Below are 27,432 nucleotides of genomic sequence, written 5' to 3'. Positions count from 1 at the left end.
GGACGGTGATACCCGCCAGCCCCCCCGGCGCCCACGCAGGATCGCGGGCCGCGGTCACCACAGCACCGCCCCGTTCCGAGCCCACCCCGCAGCCCTGCGGGGCCCGGCCCCGGGAAGCCCCCGGCCCCTGCCCGCCCCCGGGGCCGCTCCACGCCGGAGCGCGGTGCCAGCGCACGGGGACGGGGGAGACGGTGGCGGCCCCGCGCCCCCCGCCCCGGGACCAGCCCGTCCTGCCCGTCCCCGAGCAGCCCCCGCGCCGCGGGCCGGGGGGGCCGGGTCCCGCCCTCCCCTCCGGGTCGTGCAGGAGCGGGGACCCCCGCGGCCCCCCCCAGCTGCCGGTACGCGGGGGCCGGGCGGAGGGGGGCGGCGGGGCCGGGCGGAGGGGCCGCGGGAGAGGAGCGGGCACGGGGCGGTGCTGCGCGGGGCCCGGCACAGCCCGGGGCGGCGTGGCCGGGCAGGGCCGGGCCGGGCAGCCGGTGCCCGCACGGCGGGGCCGCGCCAGGGCTCTGCGAGGCCGCCGGTCTCCGAGGCCCGTGCGGGTGCCGGGGGCGGCGCGGCCCCGGGCCGGGCGAGGCTGTCAGCGCCGGGGCGGTGCGGGACGGTGCGGAGCGGGCCTGGCCGGGCACCACGGGGGGTGCGGCGGCCTCCGGGCCTGCGGGCCCCGGTGCCGCGGGCGGGGGCCGGTGACAAACTTGCGGCCGCCGCACCGTGCCCTGTCGTGCCGCTCGGTGTCCCGCATGGCGCGGGGGAGGCGCCTCGACCCCCGCCCGGTGCCGCCCCCGCCCCGCAGCGCTGCGCGTCCCGCGGGGCATCGAGCCGGGGGGGTGGGGGGGGGCGGGCCCGGGGGGGTCACCCAGCGGCATCGTCGCCGGGATGGGGGCCACACGCCCACCTGGGCTGGGCAGGCGGGTCCGCGTTCTCTCAACCGGCCCGGCCCCGCTGCGCCCGGGGACACCCACCCCCTCCGCGGCCGCGCCCGGCGGTGGGCACCGGGCGGGGGGTACCGGGCGGAGGGCAACGGGGCGGGGGGCAGCGGGGCATCGGGCACCGGGGCTGAGGACTCTAGGGCTGGGGACATCGGGACTGCAGGCACCGGGGCTGCGTGCGCCGCGCTCGCCGTGCGCTGCCCGTCCGGCTCTGCCCGCTGTCGGGCGCCCAGCGCTGCCCGGGCGTGGAGCGAGCGCCCGCCCCCGCTGCCGCCTCCTCCTCCATCCTTCTCCTCCCCCCGGTGCGGAGCGAGCGTCGCTCCCCGGTGCGGGAGCCGGTGCCCCGGCGCGGGGTCGGGCGGGCGTGTGTGTGTGTGCGGGGCGTGTGTGCGTTGGGCTCCCCCCGTGCCGAGCCGCTCCGCTCCGTGCCGTGCCGAACCCCGGGCGCGGCGGCCTCCCGCCCCCCGCCCCTCCCGGGGCCGCGCCGGGCGCGGAGCCCCCTCCCTCCCTCCCCGCGCTCCCTCCCTCGTTCCCTCCCCGCGCCCGCCCGTTCCCTCTCCGGACCGGCCCCCCCGCGCGGGCCGGGGCGCGCGGCACGCCGGGACCCGCAGTCCGCGGGGCGGCTCGGCGGCTCCCGGCCCCGGCGGACGGACTACGGCTCCCGGCAGCCCGCGCGGCCGCGGCTCGCTCTCGCCCTCACACTCCGGCTGCCGCTGCCAGTGTCTCCTCCGCCGCCGCCGCTGCCGCCGAACCGCCGCTCGCAGCGCCCAGGGTCCGACCCGCCGCCTGGGGCAGGGGCCCGCCCCGGCCCGCCGCCCCCCGCCGGCCGCCCGCCTCGGGAAGCAGGTGCGTACCCACCGCCCCGCGCCGCCCCGCGCTGGACCCCGGCCCCCGCTGCCCGGGCACCCCGGGCCCGCGCCGCCCCGCACCCACGGCACACGGGGGCAGGCGGGGGGGAGCGGGTGGCCCGACCCCCCCCCTCCCGGCCGTCCGGACGGGATCTCCATGGAAACGGTCCCGGGACACCCCTGGGGGCGGCGGTGGGGCGGCGCGAGGGGGGTGTGCGGGCTGGGGGGGACGGCGACGTCCTGCGGCGGGACAGCGGCGGGGGCGCGGCGGGCACTGACAGCGCCGGGCGGGGGGCAGCGGGCGGCGGCGGCGGCGGCTCCGCTCCCCGCCCCGCGACGGCGCGGCGGTGCCGCTGCCCTGCCCGGCACGGCTGCTCCAGCTCCGGCACCGGCGGCACCTGCCGCTGCCGGGGCGGTGCGGGGGGTCCCGGGGCGGGGCGGGGCGGCGGCGAAGCGCGGCGCTCCCGGGGCGGTGGTGGGACGGCGGCGCCGGGCGCTCGTGGAGTTTGGCGGCGTGGCCCGAGCCCGCCCCGGCCGCCGCCGTGCCCGGGGCCGGTTCGGCTGCGGGCGCCGACCGGCCGGGTGCCGGGCGGTGGCGGAAGAGCCCTCCCCGGGGGCAGCGCGGCCGCCGCCACCTCCATGTCCGGGGCTGCCCCGGTGCGGCAGCGCGGGGGCCCGGCCGCGGCCGCCGGGGCTTGCGGGACGCTCCACCGGGGAGCGGCCCCGGGGGCAACTGTTGAGCCGGGGGCTGCGGGAGCCGGCGCGGGGCAGCACCGCGGGGCCTGGCCCCCGGCAAGGCTGCGGGGTGCGGGGCGAAGCCCCCGGAGCGGCCGCGAGGCCGCCGCGTCCCGGGCAGGGGGGGCTGCCCGCCCCGCGGGGCCCCGGCGGCGGCGCGGGGCCGTGGGCCGTGCCGTGGCCTCGCGGGGCTCGGGAGCGAGACGTGCCGCGCCTCGGGCGGGGGGCTCGCCGGGGAACCCCCGCGGACCCGGCCCCGGGGCGGGCTGCGGCCGGGGCCGGGGCGGTGCCGCTCCGTGCCGACGCCCCCCGGCGCCCGGGGCGGGGCGGCGGGGGCGGCCGGTCCCCCGCCCGTGCTCACGGTGATGGCCGGGCAGCGGCAGGACCGGGTGAGGGAGGCGGCGCTTCCTGCCGCCCTCACCGGAGAGGAAACTAACCCTCCCGCGGCAGCGTGTCGGTACCGGGAGGGGTCCTGGCTCCTCGGCGAGCGACATCGGTGCCCTCATCCCAGCCTGGGTGAGGCCGGTTCAGAGCAGCACCGGGAAAAGGTCTACCAGGCTAAAATAGAGACGAAGTGAGTTTCTCCTCTCACAGAGCATCTGCTCTCCGGCATCCTCATCCCCTGGAGTCTGGGGATGAGTGCCAGGGCAGGGCTGGTGCATCCCGTGCCCTTCGCAGCTCCTCTGCATCTTTTTGGCCCTGTCTGCAGCAGCCTTCCCTTCCCTTTCTTCTCTTCCCTTCCTTCCCTTCCATTTCTGCTGTGCTGCTTCCATTGCCCTGGCCACCCTTTGGGTTTAGGCGGTCCCACTGCCAGCACTGGCTGGAGGCTGCGTGGCACCAGTCGAGGACACCGGCTGCATCGTTGTCACCTGGGTCTGAAAGCGCATTCCAGGTGTCAGAGCCCAGGCTCCTGCGGGGTTTGGCCTTCAGAGCTGCCCTTGGGACCTCTGGGCTCTGGAGCACCAGCCTGGCTTCTTGGCGTGGGAGGCTGCGCTCTGCTTTTGGGGTTTTGGATGATGTGCACCTTGTCAGAGACATTTTTGAATGTTATCATCCCTTAATGGCTCTTTTTCAGTCCTTAAAAATTTGTGGGCTTTGGTGGGGACAGCCTGGTTGTTGCAGACAAGCCAGGGTTTAGTGACACCAGTTGTCCAGCAGCTGGGACCAATTATCACAGCGCTGCCCAGTGTGCAGCAAACTTTTTATTTTTTTCTGAAATAGGGATGGATTTTCTCTTTTTTATTTCCAATTCATCGTGCTGAGGATCTATAATTACGTGTGGTGTTACTGTGTCTTTAAATCAGCTTAAGCAAATGCGTGTAGGCAAAGCCTGGCTCAGCTCCGCAGCGGCCGGGGCGGCTGTGCAGGCAGCGGGGACCAAACCTGGCTCGGGGCCGCCCTCGCCGGGCACCGCTCTGCCCAGACAGCCCCAGAGGTGGCCTGGCCCGTCCTTGCTGGATTTTGTGCCACTCTCATCATTCCTGGTCCATTCTTCTACAGTTTCTGACCTCTGCATGAGTGGTAACATAAGATAGACTGTTCTCTTTTTTCTTCCGTTTTCTTGTTTAAATTTTTCCCTCGTTGCATATTGTGCCCACTGCAAGTCCTGTGATAGGGCCGCCATAGGTTTTTTGATTTAATATCTGATTTCAGTTTTAATTTTTTGCCAGCAGTTTACTCCACAAGGTTTTCCAAAACCATGCTTGGAGCCGAGGTGCTGGGGGCAGGTCTTGGGATTGGTGCTCGCTCCGGCCCTCTGCACCTCCAATGGACACCAGACCATCACATATCGAAACAAATAGAATTCCTTGCCTGCGTTACTAATGGCAACGAAGAATTGCCAAAGTGAACAAACTATGGCAAGGGAAGGAGACCTGCCTGTCACTGCAGACCATTCCCTTCTGGCCCACCTGAGCCCCGGCAAGAGCTGCAGGGCACATCCCCCCTCATTCCGCTGCTCCCGCTCCTGTCAAAATGGCCAGCTGTGCTCTGAGCGCTGAATCCCACTCGAGTTTCCAGCAGCTGACCTCATTTTATATTTTGTAGCCATCCAGGGGATAGAACCCCCTTCCTTCCAGGTTTTGCTGCTCTGGGAATGAATGTTTCAAAGGTGTCTCCTGCGGGTGTGTTTCCAGGGTCAAAGTGCATTGCTCCCGGCCTTCCGCAGTGGCCCCTGGCCGCAGGAGCCACACGGTGCTGTGGGAGGGCAACCATGGCATCCTCCCCATCTCCTGCTGCCAAGGGATGTGGGAGCCTTTCTCCTGTTCCATACCCTGAGGCTGGGAAGTCCTTTTCCTTCTTCTGTGCCGCTGGCCCACTCAATGCAGCATGGATGGAGGCAGCGTTTACTGTGTCTATAAAGGCTCTGGAGCAGCTGAGCTGCACCAAGTGACCTGCACTGGGATCCCTGGAGTCAGCTCATGCCGTCGCTGCCACTCATGCAGGGGGAAAGGCAAAGCTGATGCTCTTCCTGGGTGAACTTGGGCCATCGGCTGAGCTCCTGTTGCCAGCAGTGGCGCACGTGCTGCTGGTTGAGTCTTTGCTCGGTGCTCTCCCAACTGTGTTGGGGATGTTGTGCCTGCCCTGAGCCCAGGCAGAGGGAATCCTTGTGTTGGGGCGTTGAGAAGACTGGCTGCTGGTGTTTCAGTACCTGTCACCCCACACCTGCCTCGGCAGGGTGCAGCAGGACAGTGTCCATCTCTTGGTGTGTGGCTCATGTGCTGGGGCTGGCATGGAGGAGAGGAAGGGTAAGCACCTTGAGATCCAAGTGGTTTTAGTACTTGGAAGTGCACAGAGCAGGAAAATACATGGAAAGCCTCTTGTGGGGGATCAAGGCAGCATGGTCCTACAGAGGGATGTGTTTGCACCGTGGAGAAGTGATTGGCACAGGCTGTCTGTGGGAGGAGCAGGGAAAAGCCCCCTTCCTGCACTGGTAGGCCTGGCTCTGCTGCAGGTGCTGTAAGGTGGATGCTGTTGGAGGTCACGGCTCTGGTTAATCTGATCAAAGTGAGTTAGACCAGGTGGCAATGTAGTTGTGACATGTGTGAGGGCAAACACCAACAGCACCAAATTCCCCAGTGAGAAGCAAACCCTTGGCTATCCGTGACTGGCAGGTTGGTGCCAGCCCGAGAAGTTGCTTTATGTGTTTGCCAATGCAAGCACTTGAGGAGTTGTCAGCTCTGGGATCTGATCAGGCCAAGGGATCGCTGTCACTGGGACAGGAGGGTGGCTTGCAGAGGGTGGCTTCAGAATCCACTTTGCAACCCCTTTGGTGCGTTAACGCTGGGGTGGGAAGTCTGAGCGTGAGGGGCAGCGTTGCTGTGGGAAACAATTAGGCAGCCTCATTTCAGGCAACTCAAGCTGGGATCCCCAAGAGCCAGGGAACAGACAGGGTTTAACCAGGTCAGCGTGGAGATGGCATGGGCTTAATTCTTGTCAGCAGTGGGAGCTGGTAGGTGAAGGCTGCAGGAGCCTGTCCTGGAACCCTTGCTCAGCCTGCCCTGAAATGATGGTTGTCTTGGTGCTGTTGGGTTTTCATTGCAAGGAGGACTCGTCTAGAGATAATGGTTAAAAAATGTCCATTCCTGAAGAATTTCATCTCAGGAAACTTGTTTCCATCACTGTACAGCAGTATTTCAGTAGAGTAATTTCTTGACTTAATCCAAGGGAGCTTCCATGGGTAGCCAAGTCATCGCTAACCTGAGTAAAAGCACGCTTTCACTGCAAGGAAAACATCTGCTTTGCTTTTCCTGGAGCCTGGAAGAGGCGGGCTTGCAGAGTAGCATCGTTTCCTTTTGCGAAATGATGAGATGTATTGCCTTAATGAACAAAATCCCCTTTTCTTTTAATTCACCGTATTAGCTTCATTGCAAACCTCTCCGAAGGCTTGTTGTTGGAGGTGAGCGTGTTCAGCACCTTCCTTGCTCACAGTTCTTAGGGCACGTTTTGTTTCGGGAGGTGAAGGTGCTTTAATACCGTGTGAGCTTCCCCGCACAGAACGCCTCGATGTTCTTGCTTCATTCTAAACTCGTTTTCTTTGGCGTTAATTAGAATTGGCTGAGCACCTATTTAGCTAAATCAAAATAAGACTGTGGTTTCGTATACACTTCCTTTGGCAGACGCTGTGGATTAAGTGGAGGCTGTGCCAGGCTCTGCCCTCTCTCCCTCTTGGTGAAGCTGATCTAGGAGCTGGTATGGGTTAAAACCAGTCCAGCCAGGAAAAAAAAAAGAAAAAAAAAGTGTTTTAAACAGAGATCAACTCCCTGGTCAAGCTTACTGCGATACTGCAGGGCTTCAGTGACATGACTGAAGGGATGAGGGGAGAGAAGGGCTTCAACAGTTTCTCAACAGCTTCTTCTGCTCGAAGACAGGCATGTGAAGCCATGCCCTAGTTGTGTTCTCCAAGGGTTTCCTACGAGTTTAATTACATCCCTTTAATGTCGCTTCCAGCTGCACCAGTGTAGATGGGAGATCTGCTCGGTTTCCTTGTGCCGACTCGGCTGACAGCGTTCTGACCCAGGGAGGCTGCAGTTGCTCTCCCTGGTTCAGTGTTGCATCCGGAGGCTGCTCATCCCTGCATTTCCCAATAAACTTCCTGGTCTGCCTTTTTAAGGATGCTGTTGCTCCACTGGTTTGTGCTTGAACCCACGTCTGGTGCTTGGCCCCTTCTTTATTCCTTCTCTGAGTTCATATCTGGATTCTTTTTCTTTTCTGTTCTTCGTTCCCTGTGAAATGCCTGTCTTTGGCTTGTGTCCCACCTCGTCTGTAGAGGATAGAGGCCAAGAATCCACGAAACAGTGTTGATCTCTGTCGCTGTGTCCTCCCAGCTCTCTTCTTGTGGCCATCGTTCCAGCTCTTTTGACCAACTCTTACTCGAGCACTCCAAACGTGCTATTTCTCCCAGCTCCTCGCAGCACCCCGTTATCACTTCTCCCTTGGCAGACCTGTTCCAGGGTCACGCCTGATCTCTGCTTGTCCCCAGCTCCACGTTGTGCAGCCACACGCATCCCGTTCCCCCGTTGCACAGAACGTCCCTTTTGATTCCTCCTGGAACATCTGTCCTGCTGCCGTGCTTGGGGGGCAGAACCTTCCTCCTCCCCTTCTTTCAGTTTAGCCTAAGATGGTGAAATCCCCGCAGATTGTTTGTTCCCCTATTTCCTTTATGTTGCATTTCTCTCCAAGCATCGAAAGACTCCTCCCCTTCCTGCTCCAAGCCACCTCGTTCTCTTTGGGTATGACCCTGCTCTCTGCCTCGGCGTCTGCCCGTCTCCCCTTCGCTACCGAGGATTTCTCCTGTCTCACAGTGTGTGTTTTTAGCAGGTTTCCCCTCTTCCCCTGACCTCTGATTTCCGTGCAGTGTTTGCTCACTTGTGCCCTCGTACGTGCAGATGGGTCCGTCTCTTTCTCTTTGGCACACCAGCTGCCTTGCCCCCGTTTCTCCCGTGTGCCTGGCCCCTTTTTCCTCTCCCGAGGATCCCCCCCCGGCACGTTCAGGCTGCAGCGAGGACACCCGGCAGCAGCTGCGTTCGGAGGAGCCTCTCAGTCCTGTGCCTTGTCCCTTGAGCTGTTGGCCGGCAGGTCCCTGTGTGGCTCCTTTCCTGGCACAAGCTGCTGCTTGTCCCGTGCAGAGCCGGTGTCGCCAGGAGTTTGTCAGGGAAAAGACAACTGACAGAGATTTGGGATCACGTGCTGCTTCCAGCTAATTCCCACTCCCACCGCTGCACCGAGAGCGTTGCCGTGGCTCTGTGCCTGCTTTACCTCCAGGGTTTAGTATTTCCCTGAACCTCCTTGACAGCATCTCTCTCCCTTTTGCAGTCAGTCCTGCTTGGTTTGGCTGAGTCCACTTGTTAGCACAGGAGATCCTCTCTTCCTCCTCTGCCTTTTCCCTGGAGCAGCAGAGCTTCTCAATGCTCCAACACCCAGCGCTGCACGATTGGCTGCAGCGCTCTCCCCTGAAAGCTCCACCCAGCTGACAGTGCCTCATGGATGCTCCCGAATCTCTGGATTCCCTCATGTTTTCCACCCATAACTCCAAAGAAAACCAGCACCTTCCTCACAGAAGGAGGGGATAAACCCTTGGCAGCACCTCTGGCAAACCCCTGATCCCTCCAGGGGCCCTCAGTTGAGGAGAGACCCTCCTTGTTCGAGGCTTTGCCTCTAGGACCTGCCATGGGCTGCTTTAGGAGAGTCCTGTGCAGCCTTGAAGTTTCCGTGCTGTAAAAGACCATCACCTTGTACAGCTCTGCTTGTTGTCTTCTGGTGCTGGAGGTTCCTCTGGAGGGAGAAGAAAAGTAGGGGGAATGTTTCAAAGGATGTGTGAGTGTGTGAAGACGCTTGTGTGAAACTCTCAGGGTAGCCAGTGGCTTTTTAATTTTAATAAAACATTGTTTAATGAGAGGATGAGTGGACAGTGGATTCTGTCCAAAGGCACTGCTAATTCCTCCTTTTCCAGACCTGTGGCATCCCTGGACGTTGTTCCCCATCTGCCTGGCAGCAAAGCTGGGGATGAGTTTTCCAGAAGCACGGTTGAATCGATCATCCTGGGGAGAGGTCCCAAGCCTCTGTTTCCCTTTTGCAGGCAGAGTGGCCCCTCGAGCCCCAGCAGGTCCTGGAGGGTGAGGAGCAGCTGTCATGATCTCTACGGCACCTCTGTACAGCGGGGTGCACAACTGGACCAGCACAGAGCGGATTCGCATGTGTGGCCTCAACGAGGAGAGGTGAGGTGCGTGGGCGGCGGGCAGGGGGAAGGAGGGACGAGAAAGCCACTTAGGGATCTGGAGAGGTTGTGGGAAAGGGAGCTGGTGCTGACTCAGCCCCTTTTTACTGGGGTCAAAAATGGCCTGAAGTGCAAATGAGCCACAGGGAGGAGTTGGATGTATTGGATATGTTGGCATTCCGGGAGGGTCCCCACATCCCATGCTCCAGCAAGGAGTGAGCTGGAGGTCTCGCAGAGGATCTGTTGCCCGTGTGTGGTTATGTTGCCTCCACGGCTTTGATGGTGATGAGGCCAAGTTGTCTGCATGTGCTGTTGGCTTTACCAGACCTGTGCTCTCAATGGCCAAGAAAGGGAAAGAGTTTGAACTAAAAGCTTTTAGTGACCCAGGAGGGTTTGTGCCAACCAAATGATCAGATGGGAGAGTTGTGAGATGCCACCAAACAGGAGATTAGGGAGGATTAGTGGCTGGGAGGTAGGATCGATCAAGCCAAGCTCTGTGGCTTTGCATCGCCTGTTCATTCCTGTGGCTCAGGGGTCTTATTCTCAGAACTGACTCGTGTGTGGCTTCCTCAAGGCCACCGTGTCTCTTCCATGCATTTGCCAAAGCCAGGGGAGTTTTATGTGCACAGAGGCAGCGTGTGGCTGTCATTGCTGGCCGCGAGTGCCGAGGGTTTTGGCGGACGTCCCCCGAGGCCGGTGCAGCAGCGGTGGGCAGGGACGAGCCCCAGGTCTGGCTCGGGCCGAGCTGATCTGCCGCCCGCAGCACCGCCGGGCGCCCTGTGTCCCGCAGATAAGGGCTGCCATGGCGTTACCCGCCGAGCCTCTCGGCGCTGCTCCGAGCTTACAATAAACGTCAAATTTTGGGATATCTGGGCAGGGCGGGGGGCTGCGTCAGGCGCTCTCGCGCCCACGATCCCCATCTCATTCCTTGGGCCCCGTCTCTGCGGGCGGCATCGCGCACCGCCCCGGGAGGAGCCCCGGGAGGAGCCCCGGGAGGAGCCCCGGCAGGGCCGGGCGGAGACCACGCACTGCCCTCGGGGCTGCTCCGGGGCAGCCGAGGGGAGCTGGGCAGGGGATCCCGCCGGCCCTGCGGGTAGCGGCGGGCGAGCCGCGGGCCGGGAAGCGCCGGGAAGCGCCGGGAAGCGCCGGGAATCTCCGGGAAGCGCCGGGAGCGCCGTGCCCGGGCGGGCCCCGCGGGCGGGCGGCTGCGCTCGGGCGCCCCCTCGCGCTCGGCCCCGGCCCCGCTCCGCGCCGGCCCCGGGACCCCGCGACCCCCGGGACCCCCGGGACCCCCGCCCGCTCCGGCCTCTCGGGCCGCTCGCCCCCCGCCGCCGGCTGCGCTGAGACGGCTCGGCCCCGGCCGCCATCCCCGCCCCGCGTCCTGTGACGGGTGGGCCGGGGAGCCCTGAGAACGCGGGAGCCCCTGGAGGGACCGACCGGGCTGTCGCTGACCCGAAGGTCGGTGGGGATGGCACGGAAACAGCGCCAAGCAGAGGCCCGGCACTGGGGTACAGAGCAGCGTCCTGGGGCTAAGGCAGCCCAGAGCGGGGTTCCAGTGACAGGGGAACAGAGCAGTGTCCAGGTGCAGAGGATACGGAGCAGGTTCCTGGCACTGGGGGAACAGAGCAGGGTCCTGCTGCAAGGGGTACAGAGAAGGTTCCTGGCACTGGGGGTACGAAACAGAGTCCCAGGGCTGAGGCAGCCCAGAGTGGGCTGCTGGTGCTAGGGGTATGTAACAGGGCCCCAGCACTGGGAGTACAAAGATGAATAGTGTGCTCACAGCTTGTGTCTGTGACTGCTGTGCAAGCCCAGGGTGTAGGGAGCAAATCCGGCTGAAATGATGTCATCAACAGAATCCAAACTTGATCTGTTTTGTCCTGGCACCAGCAGCTTGTCCCAAGCAAAACACCAGGGAAGTGCTGTCTGGTGAATACCACCAGGGAAGGAGTGTCCTAAGGAGGTCACAGTCCTTGTCCTGAATCCCGGCTTTCCACTGAGAAATCACATTCCAGAGACAAAGGGTCCAGACATGCTGGCCAGCAAGACACGGCACATTGGGATGGCCGTGGACACCCGCTGCTCCTGTCCAGGCCTCCTGAGCCCAGAGTGCTTTGGCACCAGAGGGAGATCCCCACTGGCAGCTAGGCTGGGCTGGGGGCCCCAGGGCAGGGAGGAAGCAGGAGGAATGGGAATGAGGAGGTACCTGTGGAAGAAGAGACAAGCAGGATGAGACTCAGGGGAGGATGGAAAGGTGTGGTGGGACAGAATGGGAAACAGAGGGGACAGGAGCAGGTGTGTGGCACCAGGCTGTGATACTGGGGAAGGCTGGGCTGGCCCATGATGAGGGTGGAAGGTGTACAGGAAGGTGTACAGCTGCTCCACTGTCCCACGCAGGGATGGGGGGGGGGGGGATGCTGAGAGGGTATTTTGGGGTTTCGTAATACTGTGTCTTCTTCCTCACCTAGGAGAGCCCCAATTTCTGATGAGGAGTCTAAAACAAGCAGCTCCCAGCACTTGGGGTCTCAAGAGTTTTGTGTCAGCAGCAGCCTTTCCGAGGTGGGTTCTTTGCCTGCACAGCTGGGTCCAAGAAGGCCATTCCCTGATGGAATAGGCCAAGCAGGAGCATTTTCCCTAATGGATTCCATGGCTTGTTGAGAGGGATGCAGTGAAGCAAAGCGGTGCTCTCCTTTGGGCAGAGCTGTTTGCTGCTTCTGGCTCTGTGTCCTGGGTGGGCAGATCCTTCCTGCTTCCCTGGGTGCCACCTGCACAGCTCCCAGCAGCACCTTCTCCCTTCTTGTTGCAGGTGGAGCTCACAGCAGTCAGCGGTGGTGGCAGCAGTGCCCAGGGGCTGGATGCTGATGGCAAGGTGGAGGAAAAGCTTGGACCCAAACTGGAGGAGCAGCCACCTGATCCCAACCCAAACCTGGAGTGTGTGGGAAAGACTGTGACAGATGACGCCCTGGGCCCTCTGGCAGGTCAGGGGGATGGCAGAGGGCAGGAGCCAGCAACCCCCAGAGGTGTGGAGCAGGAGAGCAGTGGTGCTGACGCTGCCTGGACACAGGCAGATCCTCCCAGCGACAAGCAGGCTGATGCTGCCCCAGCCTGCTCTGTGGCTCCAGAGAGTGAGACTGCTGGGAATGAGAAAGCCCCCCCGAGCACTGCAGCACAAGGGCCAGGCGTGCTCGCAGAAGGGACGTTGTCTGTGGTTGTCTCCAGCTGCAACACCTCTGCCTCCACTCCTGCCACCTTCACACTGAACAGGGTTTGCTTTCCCCCCTCTCAGGCCCCTGCTATGCAAAAGCTGCCCCTGTCCTTCCAGGCTGGGGCTGTGCTGAGCCCGAGCCAGTCACTGGTGTACATCCCCCCGCCCAGCTGCGGGCAGCCGCTCAGCGTGGCCACGCTCCCGGCCACCCTGGGGGTCTCCTCCACACTCACCCTCCCCGTCCTGCCTTCCTACCTGCACGAGCGTTGCCTGCCGGGCATTATTGCTTCCCCAGAGCTGCGTTCCTACCCCTACACCTTCTCCGTCACCAGGCCCTTGGCTTCGGATGCCAAAGTGGTGTCTGTGGAGGTGAATCAGCTCAGCTGCCCCCCACCCTCGGGCGGAAGCAGTGCCCAGGCTGCGGCTGAGAGCACTCCCCTGTCCAGCACCGGCCTGGCCCTGCCCTCCAGCCAGGCTCCGCCGGCAGCATCGGGCGGGAGCGCTGCTCCCTCCTCTGGCACCGCCGTGCAGGCCAGAGCCCTGGCAGCTCCCGAGCCACATGCACCGGGGGCTGCCACTTCCCTGTCTCCTCTGAAGTCCCCTCCCCAGCTGGAGCGTGAGATGGTCTCATCCCCGGAGTGCAGTGAGATGCCTCTTGATCTCTCCTCGAAGTCCAACCGCCAGAAACTGCCTCCGCCCAGCCAGCGCAAGACCCCGCCCATGCCCATCCTCACGCCCGTGCACACCAGTGGCAAAGCGCTGCTCACCACCGTCCTCTCCAAGTCCCAGCGTGCGGCACAGGCCACGGGCAGCAGCGTCACCTCGTGCCTCGGCACCACCCCACCCTTGGTCATCTTTCCCGAGTTCCTGCGCAACGGTGAGCAGGGCTCCTGGGTGAAGAACACCACGCTCATCAGCACCATTCCCGGCACTTACGTCGGTGTCGCCAACCCAGTGCCAGCCTCGCTGCTGCTCAGCAAGGACGCCGGCGTGAGCCTCAGCAGGGACCCGCGCCACCTGCCCAAGCAGGAGCCCATCTCCATCATCGACCAGGGCGAGCCCCGCAGTGCCGGCATTCCCTGTGGGAAGAAAGCCAACCAGGTCAGCACGGAAGGACAGCAGGATCCTGCCAGGAGACTGCTTCACGGCAGAGTTGCTCCAGGAGCTCCTTTGTGTCAGTCCAAGGACATCGCCACCTGGAATCCCATCCAGGGAAGTGTGTACCCGCGATGCCCCGTCAATGGAAAACCTTCCAACCCTCAGCTTCTGCCCCTGGGCTGGTCTCCTTATCATCAAACCCCGCTGCTTTCCATCGGCATCTCCACGGCAGGACAGCTGCCCCCGAACCAGAGCAGCCCCTGCAAGCCAGCCGGGGTGGGGGAGCTCCCGGCCTTCCCGAGCGTGCAGCCCGCCGAGCCCAGCGCGGCCGCCCAGAGCCTGCCGGAGGGGCTGCCCCGGCTCCCGCCTCAGGAACAGGATGCTGCGGCCAAGAGCAAGAGCTGCCGGGCCTTGCCCAAGCCCTACGAGGAGCCAGCTAACCCAGCCCCACTGGAGACAGGTCCAGCTCTCCAGACCAGCGCTTTGGATGGGAAGGGGGGGAAAGGGAAGCTGGACAACACTCCGAAGAGTCAGGAGTGCACTCAGCCGGAGGCTGACTCCGGTCAGGTGGGCAATGCACAGACTGAGGCTCCCCAGGGGAGCTGTAGCCTCAAGCAGTCGGATGCAAAACCCAAAAACCAAGTGTTGGCGGCATATTTGTCACATGACCTGCCACCGGCTGGGCAGCAGGGCCTGCGGATGGTGCCAGAGGTGCCCACGGATGGCCAGCGCAAGGAGCCGGGCTGTGAGGGCTCCCAGGAGCCGCCGGCCACGGAGCCCCTCCCGTGTGTGCAGCAGGTGGATCTGTGCAGGGTCAAGAAGGAGCGAGTGGAGTGTGATGTGTCCTTTCCGTCGGTGACCTGCCTGCGGGCCGGAGCGGCTCCTCAGGGCTTCGCTGATGCCAAGCTCAAAGGAACGGGGCAAATCAAGCAGGAGGGTGGCACACGCTGCAAGGGCAAGCGGCAGCATGACGGGGACACCAGGCAGAGCCACAAGAGACTGAAGTGCCAAGGCCAGGACAGTGAGGAGTCCCCAAGCAAGTCGGGAAGCAGGAGCGTGCATGGCCGGAAGGTGTGTGGGACGGGTTGGGACATCTCACGGCAAAGGTGGGGCTGGGGGAGAGGAGAGAGCTCTCATGGGGGGACAGCTGAGGGCACAGGGCCTCCTACCTGTGCTCCTGGGCATTGCCTGGCTGTGGGGCAATGTACCTGTGCTGCAGGTTGTCCAGGGAAAAAATGTACCTGGAGTGTCAAAAAAGCTGGAGGGGCACCAGCATAAGCAGTGGGGATGGAGTTTTGTCCTTTCTGTGCTGCTCCAGCTCAGCCATTGGAAGCTCCAGCTTCAGCCTGTGTCTTCCCTTCACAGTGGCAAAAACACCATGACAATCCACATGAGCTTGGCAAGCAGGAAGGCCGGGAAGGCCGTGGCAGCCTGGGTGCCATCACAGATCACAACAGCCTCAGGGTAAAGCGCAAGCGTAGGAGGCCAGCGAAGACGGAGTGCCCATCTCCGGCTCACCGCGGAGACAGCCACGAGGAAGGTACTCTGGGGAATGGCAGTGGGTTCCTGCAGGGTCAGGCTGCCCTAGGGGCCAAACTGCTGCTCCCCTGAAGCCAAATGGCCTCTGGAGCTGGGTTGGGATCCAAACTAGAGCTGCAGCATGATCAGACTCCCAGAATAGAAGAGGTTGGGAGGGATCTTAAAGCTCATCTTGCTCCACCCTGCCGCCATGGGCAGGGGCACCTTCCACTAGACCAGGTTGCTCCTGGTCGAGCCTGGCCTTGGATGTTTCCAGGGATGGTGCATCCCCCACCTCTCTGGAGAACCTGTGCCAGTGTTTTATCACCCTCATTGTCAAAAACTTCTTCCCTATATCCAATCTAAACCAACCTCTGCTTGTTCAAAGCCATCCCCCTTACACCATCGGAGTAGCCCCTGCTATGGTGACACTGCACTGCCCTTCCCACATCACACGTCTGTGGTCTGTTTTCTCAAGGCTTGGTTTTCCCCACAGGTTACTTGGAGAAGAAGCCCAAGAACAACTTCAGGGATTTCATTCCGGTGGTGCTGAGCAGCCGGACGCGCAGTCAGTCGGGTGAGTTGGTGCCCAGGCTCCCAGTGACAGTCCTGCTTGGACTGGGAGCATTCCCTTTTCACCTGGCCTTGTCCCTGCATTTTGTCCTGCTTTGAGGCTTTTCCTTGTGGATCCTCTTGGCTTTTTTGTCAGCTAGAAATCCCACTTTTTTGCAGGAAGCATTGCTGGCTCTTCTGCTGGTGTGACGGGAGAGTGTGATGTGAGTGGTCAGGAGATTTTACCATTGCTGGAGGAGGATCAGGAAGAAGAGGAGGAGGAGGAGGAAGAGGAGGAGGAGGAGGAGACATCCTTGAAACATCGCAAGCTGCGTAAATCCCACAGGACATCCCGCTGCCACAGCCGCAGGGACAGGGACAGGTCTGTGTCTGAGAGGAGCAGCTGTCACACGAGGAGGACCCGGGAGCTGCCCTGGAGAGCGGAATCACCCAGGCAGCTGTGGGAGCCCAACGAGGAGGAGGAGGAGGAGGAGGAGGATGGCCACATCAAAAGGAAGAAAAGGAGACGGCAGAAAAGTCGGAAATACCAGACAGGGGAATACCTGACTGAGCGGGAGGAGGAGCAAGTGGGATATCCCCACCGGAGGCGGAAATCCAAAGCAGGTACAACCTGGGAAGGGCGTTCTGGTACTAAACTGGGGACCAGCATGGGAATTTTTTGTTTTGTTACGTGTGGAATTTTGGGGATTTGGTTCTCAGGATTTTTTTTGTAATGATGAAACTCCCTCACTTTTAATGACTTGGTGGCTGCAGCACAGGCTGCTTCAATTGATCAGCTCTTCTTTCAAAAACATTTACAGTACATTCCAGAGCAGTAAACAGCAATTTATGTGGCTAATTAGACACTGATCTTACCCTCGCATTAAGACAGAGGGCGTGGGAAAACGACAGTGGGACGAGGTAGCACAGTGGAATATTTGTGGACAAGCAGGGCCCCTGGGAGCCGTGCTCAGCACTCTGGGCTAACGCAGGGGGACGCGGAGCCATCCCGATCCAACTCGGCTGCTTGTGGCTTTGTCTTGCTTGGTGAGGGCCACTTACAGACTTGCACCAGGGAGCACAAGGGTGAGAGAATTAGAAAGGGTGGAGTGATGGGGGAACCCGCTCTGCGGTTTGTAGGTGTGAGGAGGAACACGCTGTGCCCACCTGTGCCCACCTCTGTTCTGCCACTGCTCCTGTGCCTTCCCCTGCCACTGCCACACCCTCTGTGAAACCTAAATCCATGATGAGCACGTCCCTGATGGCAGCAGTCCCTGCGGTCCCCTCTCCCTGTGCAGGGACAGTCGAGGCCATGGGATCCGTCCGGCAGTGCACAGGGCTCAGTGTGTGTGGCAGTGTGCTGGCACTTGGCTGTGGCTCATAGCTGTATCCAGGGTCACACAGCTGACTTTGGGGGCAAAGCTGTCATGGGCAGCACTTGTGCCAGCCCTCTGCGTGTTTGGGCTGTGCCCTTGGAGGGCATGAAGTGGACGCGGCCCTGTTGCCTTCTGCCACATCGGAGCTCAGACTGGCACTCCTCAAGAGAGGCGGAGGCGCTGCTGAGATGCTGTGGGGAGCAGAGGTGGCTGCTGCCCTCCCCGCAGCCGGTATCTACTCCAGCATGGTGTTACACTATCCTGCAGTGTCTGGGAGCCTCTGTCAGACCAGGAACAAAGTTTCAAGTCGGCTTCCTGGTGTCTTGGCAACTCAAGGGCACTCTCAAGATGCCTCCTGTTCAGAACAGGAGCCTGGAAGGAGCTTTGAGTGCAGCAGCATTCGGGAGGGTTTGCCCCTGCCCTGGGGCTGGATTTAGAATCATGGAATCCCAGAAAAGTTTGGGTTGGAAGAGACCTTAAAGTTCCACCACCTGCTGTTCCACCACTATCCCAGGCTGTTCCAAGCCCTGTCCAGCCTGGCCTTGGACACTTCCAGGGATCCCGCGGCAGCCACAGCTTCTCTGATTCCTGTGCAGCTGTCAGAGATGGGCAGTTTGTCTTGCCTGGTGGCAGAGGTCTGGGTGACCTTCAGTGTGGTACCTGAAGAAGCTCCTCATTCACATTTCTCCTTTAGATTGTAGGCACCGGAAGCAGAAGGAGTCTGGGAAGGGCAAAGGCACAGAGCTCCAGCTGAGGAGCAGGCTATCCCCATCCCCCCGGAAATCTCAAGGACGCACGGACTTTCGGAATGGCTTCTTCCTGGAGCACTCCGACAGCTCTCCTGTCCAAGAAGAGCTGGAGAAACCATCAGGAAAACGCAAATGTAAAACCAAACACCTGGCAGGGATCTGTGACGAGGGGAAGGTAAGGCTTGAATGGATGAGGGGAACACATGAGGGGAGAAGAGGGAGAAGGGGACTCCTGTGAGTCGTGGCCACATGTGCCAAGGAGTTGTATTCCTTTCTTTCCCAGGGGAAAGGCTGCTGCAACCAGCCCAAAACGTGCTCTCTGAAGAAGCCCCAGGACTTGTGGACACTTTGTAAGTCCCATCGGGCCAGCCCGGGGAGTTCCCCTGAGTCGCCCCTGGCCCAGAACGTTCCTCCCGGAGCTCGGCGGCTGATTGTGAACAAGAACGCGGGGGAGACGCTCCTGCAGCGAGCAGCTCGCCTGGGCTACAAGGTGAGTCCTGTGTCCTCCTGAGTGTGCCCCTGCTGCCCCACCTGGGCTGCTTGTCACAGCCGTGCTCTTGTTGTGCAGGACGTGGTGCTGTACTGCCTGCAGAAGAAGAGCAGTGACGTGAACCACCACGACAACGCGGGGTACACGGCCCTGCACGAGGCCTGCGCGCGCGGCTGGATCGACATCCTGCACATCCTGCTCCAGCACGGCGCCAACGTCAACTGCAGTGCCCAGGACGGCACCAGGTGAGCCAGGGGCAGGGTGGGGCAGGGAGCGGGGTGGCTTCTCCAGGTTGGTCATCACTAAATTGATCTTAACCCAAACCAGAGCATTTCCTTAGCAAACTCCCGGCCCCCTTCTGCTTCTGCCCTTGCAGGCCTGTCCATGATGCAGTAGCGAATGACAACCTGGAAACCATGTGGCTTCTCCTTTCCTATGGTGCTGATCCCACTCTGGCCACGTATTCTGGGCAGACAGCAGTGAAGTTGGCCACCAGCGATGTGATGAAGCGCTTCCTCTGTGGTAGGTGCCAAGCCTGGGGTCACAGTGCTCCCATCCTTCCCCTCTGGCAGCATACAGGGCCAAGTCTGGGTGTCAAAGGGCTTGAGCAGAACCAGACTCAACCTTTAGCTCTGTCCTGTCACACAAGCATGTTTTTACCACCCAAACTTTAATTGTAGAATTGTATCTGTTTCCTGTATAAGATACAAGTCACTTTTCAGTTTTCAGCGTGCAAGGAGACAGCTGTGCTGTGGTCATACAACTAAAGACAGTGCTCTGCTTGGAGATGCTGTTCCACAGTCCCTGGTTCTACTGCCTCACCTAAGTGAACAGATTTTTGTTGCCAAATAATGCTGCGAAAAGAGCCCTGCCCAAATGCTGCTGCTGCTGGCAGAAGGGGCCATTTTGGATCCCTGTGGCCACGTTCGGTGCCATTTGTGTACACACAAGACAAGTGTTATGGCTTCTCCACAACAGCAAGGAAGGGACAGCCAGAGGTGGTTCCCAGACAGAGACAAGACAGAAAATCTCCAGTGTTGAAAAAACTCTGTTTGCCTACAGCCTGTGTGAGCTCCTCCAGGCTCAACTACTCACACAGGTTTTGGGGGTGGTGATTTGGAGTTCAGGACTGCTCTAAGAATCTTTCTTTCCAAGCCACTTCACACTGTTGTTTCCCCTAGTCAGCTCCCATTTCCTGGTCGGGGGCCTGGGGTGATGCCCACTCCTGAGTGGGAACACCCTTCCTGCAGCCGTGGTTCAGCTTCTGCTGTAATGCCCAAGTGGGAAAAGCAGCAGGGTGAAGCAGCTCCCCCTGGATCTGTGGGTATGCACACTGGGATGATGCTTTGAGCCGTTAACCCTCTCGATTTCCCCTCTCTAGATTACCTGTCAGACCTGCAGGGCCGCAGTGACGGAGACCCTCGGACAGCCTGGGATTTCTACAGCAGCTCCGTGCTCGGTGAGTGCCGTGCGGGCCGGGTCAGCGGCAGCAGGGCAGGAGGTGGTGCCGTGTAAAACACATCATTCCCTCGGGTTTGGCCACATCCCTCCCCACTCATGCTTTGGTTAGAGACCTTGCCATGCTGATACATGCTGGGAGTTGCTCCTGGAAGGGACTTCTTTGGGAAGCTGAATATGTGCATTCCTTGAAGTGCAGGACTGGGCACCAGGTGCTGCTGGTGACTCCTGAGGGTCTTTGGTTGTTGATCCCGAGCATGTCATTCTTGTAGCAGTTCTTGTTGCTCCCCTGCTAACCAGTCACCAAGGAAGGTAAAGGACATACTCATTCCTCCAAGGTGTACAACTCTTGAACTCCCAGGTTCCCAGAGCTGCCCATCCCTCTCCTCTGCTTTGGAGGGGAGATGTTCATCCAGGGGAGGTCCTGTTCTTACACCACCAGGCATTTCCCAGTGAAGGGCTGACTTTTGCCTTTACTGTCACTTCCTCAAAACTGTGGTTACAGTGGAAGAAGTTCTGGATCTGGCATGGGCCTGTGGCACACTGGAGTCCCTCCAGCCTCTTCCAAGTTCAGCGCTCCCTAGCCCTCCGTAAGGACTTGGAGTATTTATGCCGGCAGGCTGAGAGGCTGCTTGTTGGTTGTAGTTGCTCACCTCCATAACTTCTAACATCCTTCTAGAAACAAAAAAGATCTGATACATTGAGGAGGGTGCTCTTGGTAGAGGACTTGTCCTTGGAGGACCCTGATGTCTTTCCATTCCAGAACAGGAGAAATTCTGCACTCCTGAGAGCGCTGTTTGTAGGCTGCTGCACCTCAGCCCTGCCAAGGGAACAGTTCAAACCTCAACCTCCTTCCTCAGAATTTCTCACTCTCAAAGCTGTCACAAGCCTTTACAAAGAAAAATAGCTGTTCTTTGTGGTATTTTTAAAGATACTACCCCTTTTGATTTATCACTGATTCCCACTTGGATTTCTCTGATAAACAAGGAAGGAAGATGGTGTGTGAATTTGTGGGTAGACGAGTTTGGCTCTCTTTGGTCACTGCTGAGTTCCTGGTTGCCCAGAGAGCTTTTTGCTTGAGTTCTGGTATCTCCCTGTGTCCCATTTGTCAGTGTCCCTTCCCTCCGGAAGCTCCTGGCTTGGGATGTAGGCTGCTGTCTTCCCACATTTCAGTCCTCCACCCCTACAGGCAAAACCAAAAGGATTGTTTTTTCAGTAAGCAAACCATCACTGACTCTTAGGTGTTCCTTGGGGGTGGAGGGGGACTGGAATGCCACAGTGATGGCAGTCCACTGCTCAAAGGGCCTTACTTGGAGCCTTGGCTAACACGTGGAAAATCTCCATAGGGAGGGCTAAGCATTGCACTTCTTTTCCTGCCCCTGGACCTTAGTTGAGCTTTTCAGAGTATTTCTTCATTTGAGGGTGGTGAAACACCACCACCTCTGTGAAACACATCCAGCCTCTTCCCGTTGAAACACATCTTTCCAGGTGAAACATATCCAGCCTCTTCCCCTTCCACTTCACACTGAGTTCTGGCCACTGGGGATGTGTCTCTGCTGGGTCTCTGTCACTCACATGATACCTTCTGCCAGGTTTTTCTTCTCTCCTGGGCAACCTGAAGCTTTTAACAAGTCAGACAATCCCACACTGATCTTCCTCTACCCTCCCCTGGAAGCATCATTTCATCCTTGCTGTCATGGAAAGTTCCTTCCAGTGTTGGTTGGGCTGATGTTCACACTTCAGGTGCTTTAACAGAGGTTCTTCCAGACATGGAATGATGATCCCTGGAGAAATGTAAGCTGCACAAAAGGTTCTGGAGCCCTGTGGCTTTGATGTTGCTTGTGGGATATTTCCAGCTGTGGCTGAGGCGGATCCCAAGTTGAAGCTGCTGTCTGAGGGCTGGGCACGCCATCCCTCCTGCTGCCCCATCCACGGAGCATTCCCAGTGCTACCTTTGGGAGGCAGGAGCTAACCCAGCTGAGAAGGGATCCCTTACCCTGCCAGGTCTGTTTCCAGCAGGCACAGGAAGGGACTCTCCTCCCCATCCTCCTGGGATCAGTTTACAGCAGCAGCAGCTGCTATGCCAGCCCAGTGCCTGCGCTGTGCCGGACACTGCCAGAGCCACAGAAAAAGCAGGATGCCCAAGCCCCGGACATGGGGCTGGTTTCTTTACAGCCTGTTTACTCTGTGTCCTGAAATGTCCCTTTCTGGCTTGGGTACCTCGGCAGTCGCCTTGGGTCACCTGGAACAGGTACAGCTCAGGGCAGGAAAGTACCTGGTTCTGCTCTGGAATAACTGAGCTGCTCTCAATCATCACAGGCAGCAAACAACTCTCCTCCTCCGGTGGATCAGTCCTTTGAAATCTCCCTTTCCATCAGCTCCACCAGCTGAAGCACTGTACGTCCCTCAGGATACAGGAGAAATCCCAGGCCCTGCTTGAGCTGTTCCTATTCTTTGAGGCAGGAATGCTGTCCACATTTTCCCTGAGGTCTGCAACTCTCTGGGGGCAGAAGGATAATGAAGGAAGCCAGGGTGTGGGATCTCTGTGGTGTGGAAAAGTCATCAGTGTCCTGCACTTGGTGCTGCTGGAGCTCCATACAAAGTCCCAGTCCGGGGTTTGTCTCCACCTGGGACAGGCATTGTTGTGCCTGATTGTCTCCCTCAGTGGTACAGAATGTTCCTGTTCTTGTCCCAGCCTTTGCACGGGCAGACAGACAGGACTGAGCTTTCAGGACAGACACTGGGCCCTATTTTTGCCACGTTAAATGCATTTAATTATTTTTTTTCTGAGTTGCTCAGGAAATCTGAGGTTTTTCAGTGATGGCATCTGAGCTTTGCCAGCAGCAACAATGGATCAATAACCATGTCACTTATTTTTGTCCTATTCTACAGCAAGTTTTGACAATTACAGCACTCTGTTTCTTAGAGAATTTTTTCCCTTGGCAGCACTAGGAAATAACTATTTTTCCCTGAGACCCTGCCTGCGCCAGTGTCTCCTGTCACCTGCTGTTGTTCCTCTGTTGGAATCCCACTTGTGCTGGGTGAGCAGCTGGGTGTGTGAAGCTTCCTCGTGCAGCACACCCGAAGATTTTCTTTTTTTCAGTCTTTTCTCTCATGTGTGGGGTTGAACTTTTGCATGATTGGTTTATTTGCTCAGGGGCACACTGGGCCTGGCTGCTCTCTGTAGAATCTGAACTCTCTTACCTGGAAGTTTTTGGAATTCTCCTGTATTATCTCAGAGGGATAAAATCACTCTGCAATAATTCACACCTCTTCATAATAAAATCCAGGCAGCAAGCTTCTCTTCAACAGGAGCTGTTCAGATGGGTAAATAGGAAGATTATCTGGTATTAAATGCTTTTGGATCCAGCCTGCTGTTCTCCATCCCCTCTGGACACAGATCCTGCTGGATCTCAGGTGCCTCCTGGAACAGCCAGGCAAATTCTCTAAGTCATAGAATCATGGAATGGTTTGAGTTGGAAGGGACCTTAAAGACCATCTTATTCCACTCTTCTACCATGGCAGGGACACCTTCCACTATCCCAGGTTGCTCCAAGCCCTGTCCAACCTGGCCTTAAATACTTGCAGGGATGGGGCAGCCACAGGGAAGAACTTCTTCCATATATCCAGCTTAGATCTCCCCTTATGCTTGTAGCTTGCTTGGATTAGTCTCTGGTGGCACAGCCTTGCTGTCCTCACTGGGATGGGTGCTGGCTCCCCTGGGTCACCTGCTGGAGGTTCTGAGGGTGGGATCTGGGTGGAGAAGCTCTTGAGGAGCAGAGTGCTTGCTGTGCCTTCCTTGGTAGGGCCTGTGCAGGCAAAGCCTCTCTACATCCACCTCCCACCTCGCTGTTCCAGGGTCTTCCAGGCTGAGGAGGTCTGTGCTGACATGGGAGAGGGCCCAAGGTCATTTTGGAGAGAGTCTGGGGTCTGCCAGTGGGGTGGCTCATGGTGCAGGCTGTGCCCCATCCCAGCTGTGGGACCAGAGCACACCTGAGCTTCCTGCCATGACTCAGAGTGTTCTCCCCACCTCATCTGGTCAGTGAGCAATCCCTCTGTGCAGAGCAGCAGTGCTTGCTCCATGTTCCTCTGGGACGAGGGGCTGGAGGGGAGCAGGAGGGGTGCAGTTCTCACCTGGCTGCAGGAATGTTGTGGGAACGTGCCCGTGGGGTCGTGGCAGTGGCCAGGGAGTGCCAGCACTGGCTGGTGTGTGACTGAGCAGTGCCAAACTCTGTCCTGTTGCAGAGGGCAAGGACACCATCGGCTGCGACCTGCTGCTCAACCCTCCAGGGAGTTCAGACCAGGAGGAAGAGGAGCAAGAAGCAGATAACTTCATGTTTGAGTTCTCAGACAAGCCGCTGCTCCCCAGCTACAACCTCCAAGTGTCGGTCTCCCGGGGGTGAGTACCTTTCCCTGGAGCAGAGCAGGACCACGGGTGGCTGCGGCCCTGGCACGGGTGGCAGCACGTCGGTCATTCTGGTGGGGTTAAGAGCTGCTCGTGGATCTCAGGTGGTTTTTTTTCATAGAATCATCACAAAATCCCAGAATGGTTTGGGTTGGGAAGGGCCTTACAGCTCATCCAGTTCCACCCCCTGCCATGGGCAGGGACACCTTCCACTGTCCCAGGCTGCTCCAAGCCCCATCCAGCCTGGCCTTGGACACTTCCAGGGATCCAGGGGCAGCAGAGGGGAAGTTGTGGCTGTGGCACAGGGGAAGGTGGAGAAGCAGCACCTGTCTTGGCACAGCCTGGAGTGTTCTTAGGGAGCAGGAAAGGCTCATCAGGGCTCCCCCCACCCTCCATGGCCAGGCACATCCTGCTGCTCTGCATGTCCCTGTGCTGTGCCTGTCTCTCTCATCCCTGTGATCCTGCTCCTAGCCCCATTTTCCTTCAGCAGCAACTCACACTGATGGCTCTGAGAATTGTTTCCCTTCCACTATGGCTAAATCAGTCCCAGCACTGGAACAACCCTGCACCCCCTGTGACATGGTGGCTGTTGTTGGGGCAGAAGGGTGACTTGGAAGAGGCAGCAACCAAAGTACCGCCCCTCTGTTAGCAAATTTCTGTGCCTGCCAGTGTTTGTCCATGCAGAAGGACACATGCAGCATGCCCTCCAGCAATAAACCACACTAGAAGCTCCATTTCCTGACATGTGGCTTATTTCTGGCAGGGAAGCTGCCAGGACCTTGTTGAAGGCAGGACTTTCACACCACTGTCCCTGCCTAGCTGTGAGTGTTTTAAAAAGCTGTGACCTGCGAGGCTGTGATCAAACCCCAGTCCGTGGGCTCCTGAGGGGAAGCAGCACATGGAGAACAGTGCCAGGGGCAGAGGGGAGGGCCAGCATGCCAGGAGGCGGGAGACAGGGGCGTGGGCACGGTGCCTGCAGCCTCCTCCACCCTATAACCCGCTGTGCTCTTGCCATCCTCGCAGGCCCTGCAACTGGTTCCTGTTCTCTGATGTGCTCAAGCGGCTGAAGCTGTCCTCCCGCATATTCCAGGCCCGCTTCCCGCACTTCGAGGTGGCTACGCTGCCCCGGGCAGAGTTCCAGCGCCAGGTGTCCCTCAGCCAGGTGCTGGCACAGGAGGAGGTGCCGGCAAGCCCTGAGCTGGCGCCGGGCACGGCAGAGACTGTGGAGCTGGTGCACTACGAGCCCGAGCTGCTGCAGCTGCTGGGCTCGGCTGTGGAGTACCAGGCCTGGAGCAGCTGACGGGGACAGGCCACTCCCGGCATCACGAGGCAATAATAAGGACCAAGGGGAAGCAGCTCTCTCAGCGCCAGCAGCAGGGACCCGAGTCTTTGAGCAGCCGCTCCTCCTCTCCTCAGGGTCTCCGCCAGCTGGGGAGGGAGGACCCTCGACTCCAAGGACTTCCCGAGGTCCCTTGGCCACGAGCAGTGGCAGTCTCTGCCGCCGCCTCATCCAGCTCCGGTGGGTGATGGAACCCCGTCCACGGGGCTCAATGGGGCAGCGAGGGGTGGGAGCCGCCGCCCCTTCCCTCCGGACCCTACAGAACTGCGCCTCTCTGTTTGCCCTCCCCCTCCCAATGTCTTCCATAGTATTTATTTAATTAGTATTTAATTTGTAATGTTTTCTTTGTTTTTGCTGAGTCTGTATCACTGTGATGGTGAGCTCCGGGCTATGGGATGAGGCCGTCCCCCGCCCCTCTCCAGCGTGCCCCGAGGCCAGCCAGGCCCAGGGGTTCCCGTCCCTCCCTGGCAACAAGCCAGGGGACAGCCCCTTCCCTTGTCTTTGGAGCTGGCTCCTGCTGCCAGCGCTCAGCCCCAGCCGGGAGCCAGCCCCACTGCTCCATCCTCTCCCGGGCTCCTTCCTCCATCTCATTCGTGCTGCTGCTCTCTGTCCCCGGCGGCTGCCGCCCGGGCAGGCGCAGCCCGCGGCCCCCAGCGCGTCCCCCGCTTCGGCAGCTTGTGCCCCGCCCCAGGCTCTGTCCCCACGGCAGAAGCCCCCTCCTCGCCCCGCCGGTGTCCCGGGAGCAGCTCTCTGTGCGGGAGCGGGAGCGGGTGCGGGCGGGCTGCTCCGCCTCGGGGCCGGTACAGTTTTATTGTACAGGTGCTAACAGGACTGAGGTCGGGACAATCGGGGGATTTCTGGCTCTTCCCGCTCCGCAGCGGGAGCCTTGGGTGGGTTTTTCTGTTGGTTCGTTTTTCTTTGTGTTGTGTTTCTCCCCAGCCAGGGCAGGCGTTTCCCCCCTTGGAGCCCCGCTGCCAGCCTTCCCCCGGGGGCCTGGCAGCACCTTCTTTAAGCCGAGGGTTTTTTGCCTTTGGGTGTGTATTCTGGTTGCTCTTTCTGATTTCTGTTTTATTATATGCAGCAACAGGCTGTGGTGTCAAAAACACTGATGTACAGAAAAAACCTGCATCAGGCTCCCTGGCTCCTGCCTTTTTTTCCGTGTCCAGGCACATTTCCGTGCATGTCAGCCTGAGCCTGTGGCTCAGGGAAGGGAGAGGGGAAGCTGTGTGGCCTGTGGAACCTGCAGGGCCCATGTCTCTGCACAGCTGGAAAAACAGGGAGACTCCACTGCTCCTCCCAGCTTCCTGCCTGACCCTGGTGCTGGGAACTCTGCAGCCAGGCCCAGCCATCCCCAAACACCGATGTCGGGGTAGCCCGGTCTGGTCCCAGCACCCCCCAGCCCATCCATGGGGCAGCTGGTCCCTGGCTGGCTTTACTCACCCCTGTGGGAGCAGAGGGAGCTCAGGGCAGTGCTGTGGTTTTGTAATTTGTTTCCTTAGAAAGGGCAGCAGGAACGCCCTGATGGCAGGACTAGGAGGAAAACTTTGCCCATGCACCACCAAGAGGAACTCCCCAAAGTGGTACAGGAGCAGCCAAAGCAGGTCTTAAAAAGAGGGGAGAGGGACTCAAGCAGGTGCTCCAACCCCCACACTGGGGAGGTTCCTCTTGAGCCTAAGGAGATGCAGGGAGGAGCAGCCTTAGGGAAAACTCACCGAATTTATGATCTGAAATGGTCACTTGGAGGCAGGGGGGTGGGAGGGAGCTGACGGTTCAGCTGAGGGCTGGCCACCAGCACCAGCCCAGGGATCTGAACCAGAGGAGCTGGAGCAGCTGAAGCCTGGGAGAGGCTGAGGGCACAGGCTCGGCTTGGCTGGAGAAGCACAGGGGCTCTCCTGCTCTGCACAGGCCTTACCTGCAGCTGTCTTTCTCCTGAGGGACCAGGCACAGATGGGCACGATTAGAGAAATGAAATATTTTATTAGAACTGACTCATCTCGATGAGCCATGGCCAACAGTAGGGT

At 59.8% G+C, this 27,432-nt stretch overlaps 1 protein-coding gene across 1 annotated transcript; it reads left to right on the top strand.

The window, feature by feature from the left end:
* Positions 1-1,731: 1,731 nt before the first annotated feature.
* On the top strand, positions 1,732-26,537 carry BCORL1 (BCL6 corepressor like 1). Its single transcript, XM_048319171.1, has 14 exons — positions 1,732-1,772; positions 9,087-9,225; positions 11,690-11,780; positions 12,028-14,595; positions 14,890-15,064; positions 15,539-15,619; positions 15,775-16,218; positions 17,665-17,894; positions 18,003-18,209; positions 18,288-18,454; positions 18,586-18,731; positions 19,591-19,668; positions 23,913-24,066; positions 25,096-26,537. Exons 2-14 carry the CDS (start codon positions 9,140-9,142, stop codon positions 25,370-25,372), a joined length of 4,704 nt encoding a protein of 1,567 aa, XP_048175128.1. The 5' UTR covers positions 1,732-1,772; positions 9,087-9,139; the 3' UTR covers positions 25,373-26,537.
* The last annotated feature ends 895 nt before the right edge of the window (positions 26,538-27,432 follow it).

The sequence above is a fragment of the Corvus hawaiiensis genome, chromosome 14 (assembly GCF_020740725.1).
Source record: "Corvus hawaiiensis isolate bCorHaw1 chromosome 14, bCorHaw1.pri.cur, whole genome shotgun sequence".
Taxonomy (NCBI): Eukaryota; Metazoa; Chordata; class Aves; order Passeriformes; family Corvidae; genus Corvus; species Corvus hawaiiensis.
The sequence above is the reverse complement of the archived record's forward strand: the minus strand, read 5'-3'. Positions and strand labels throughout refer to the sequence as shown.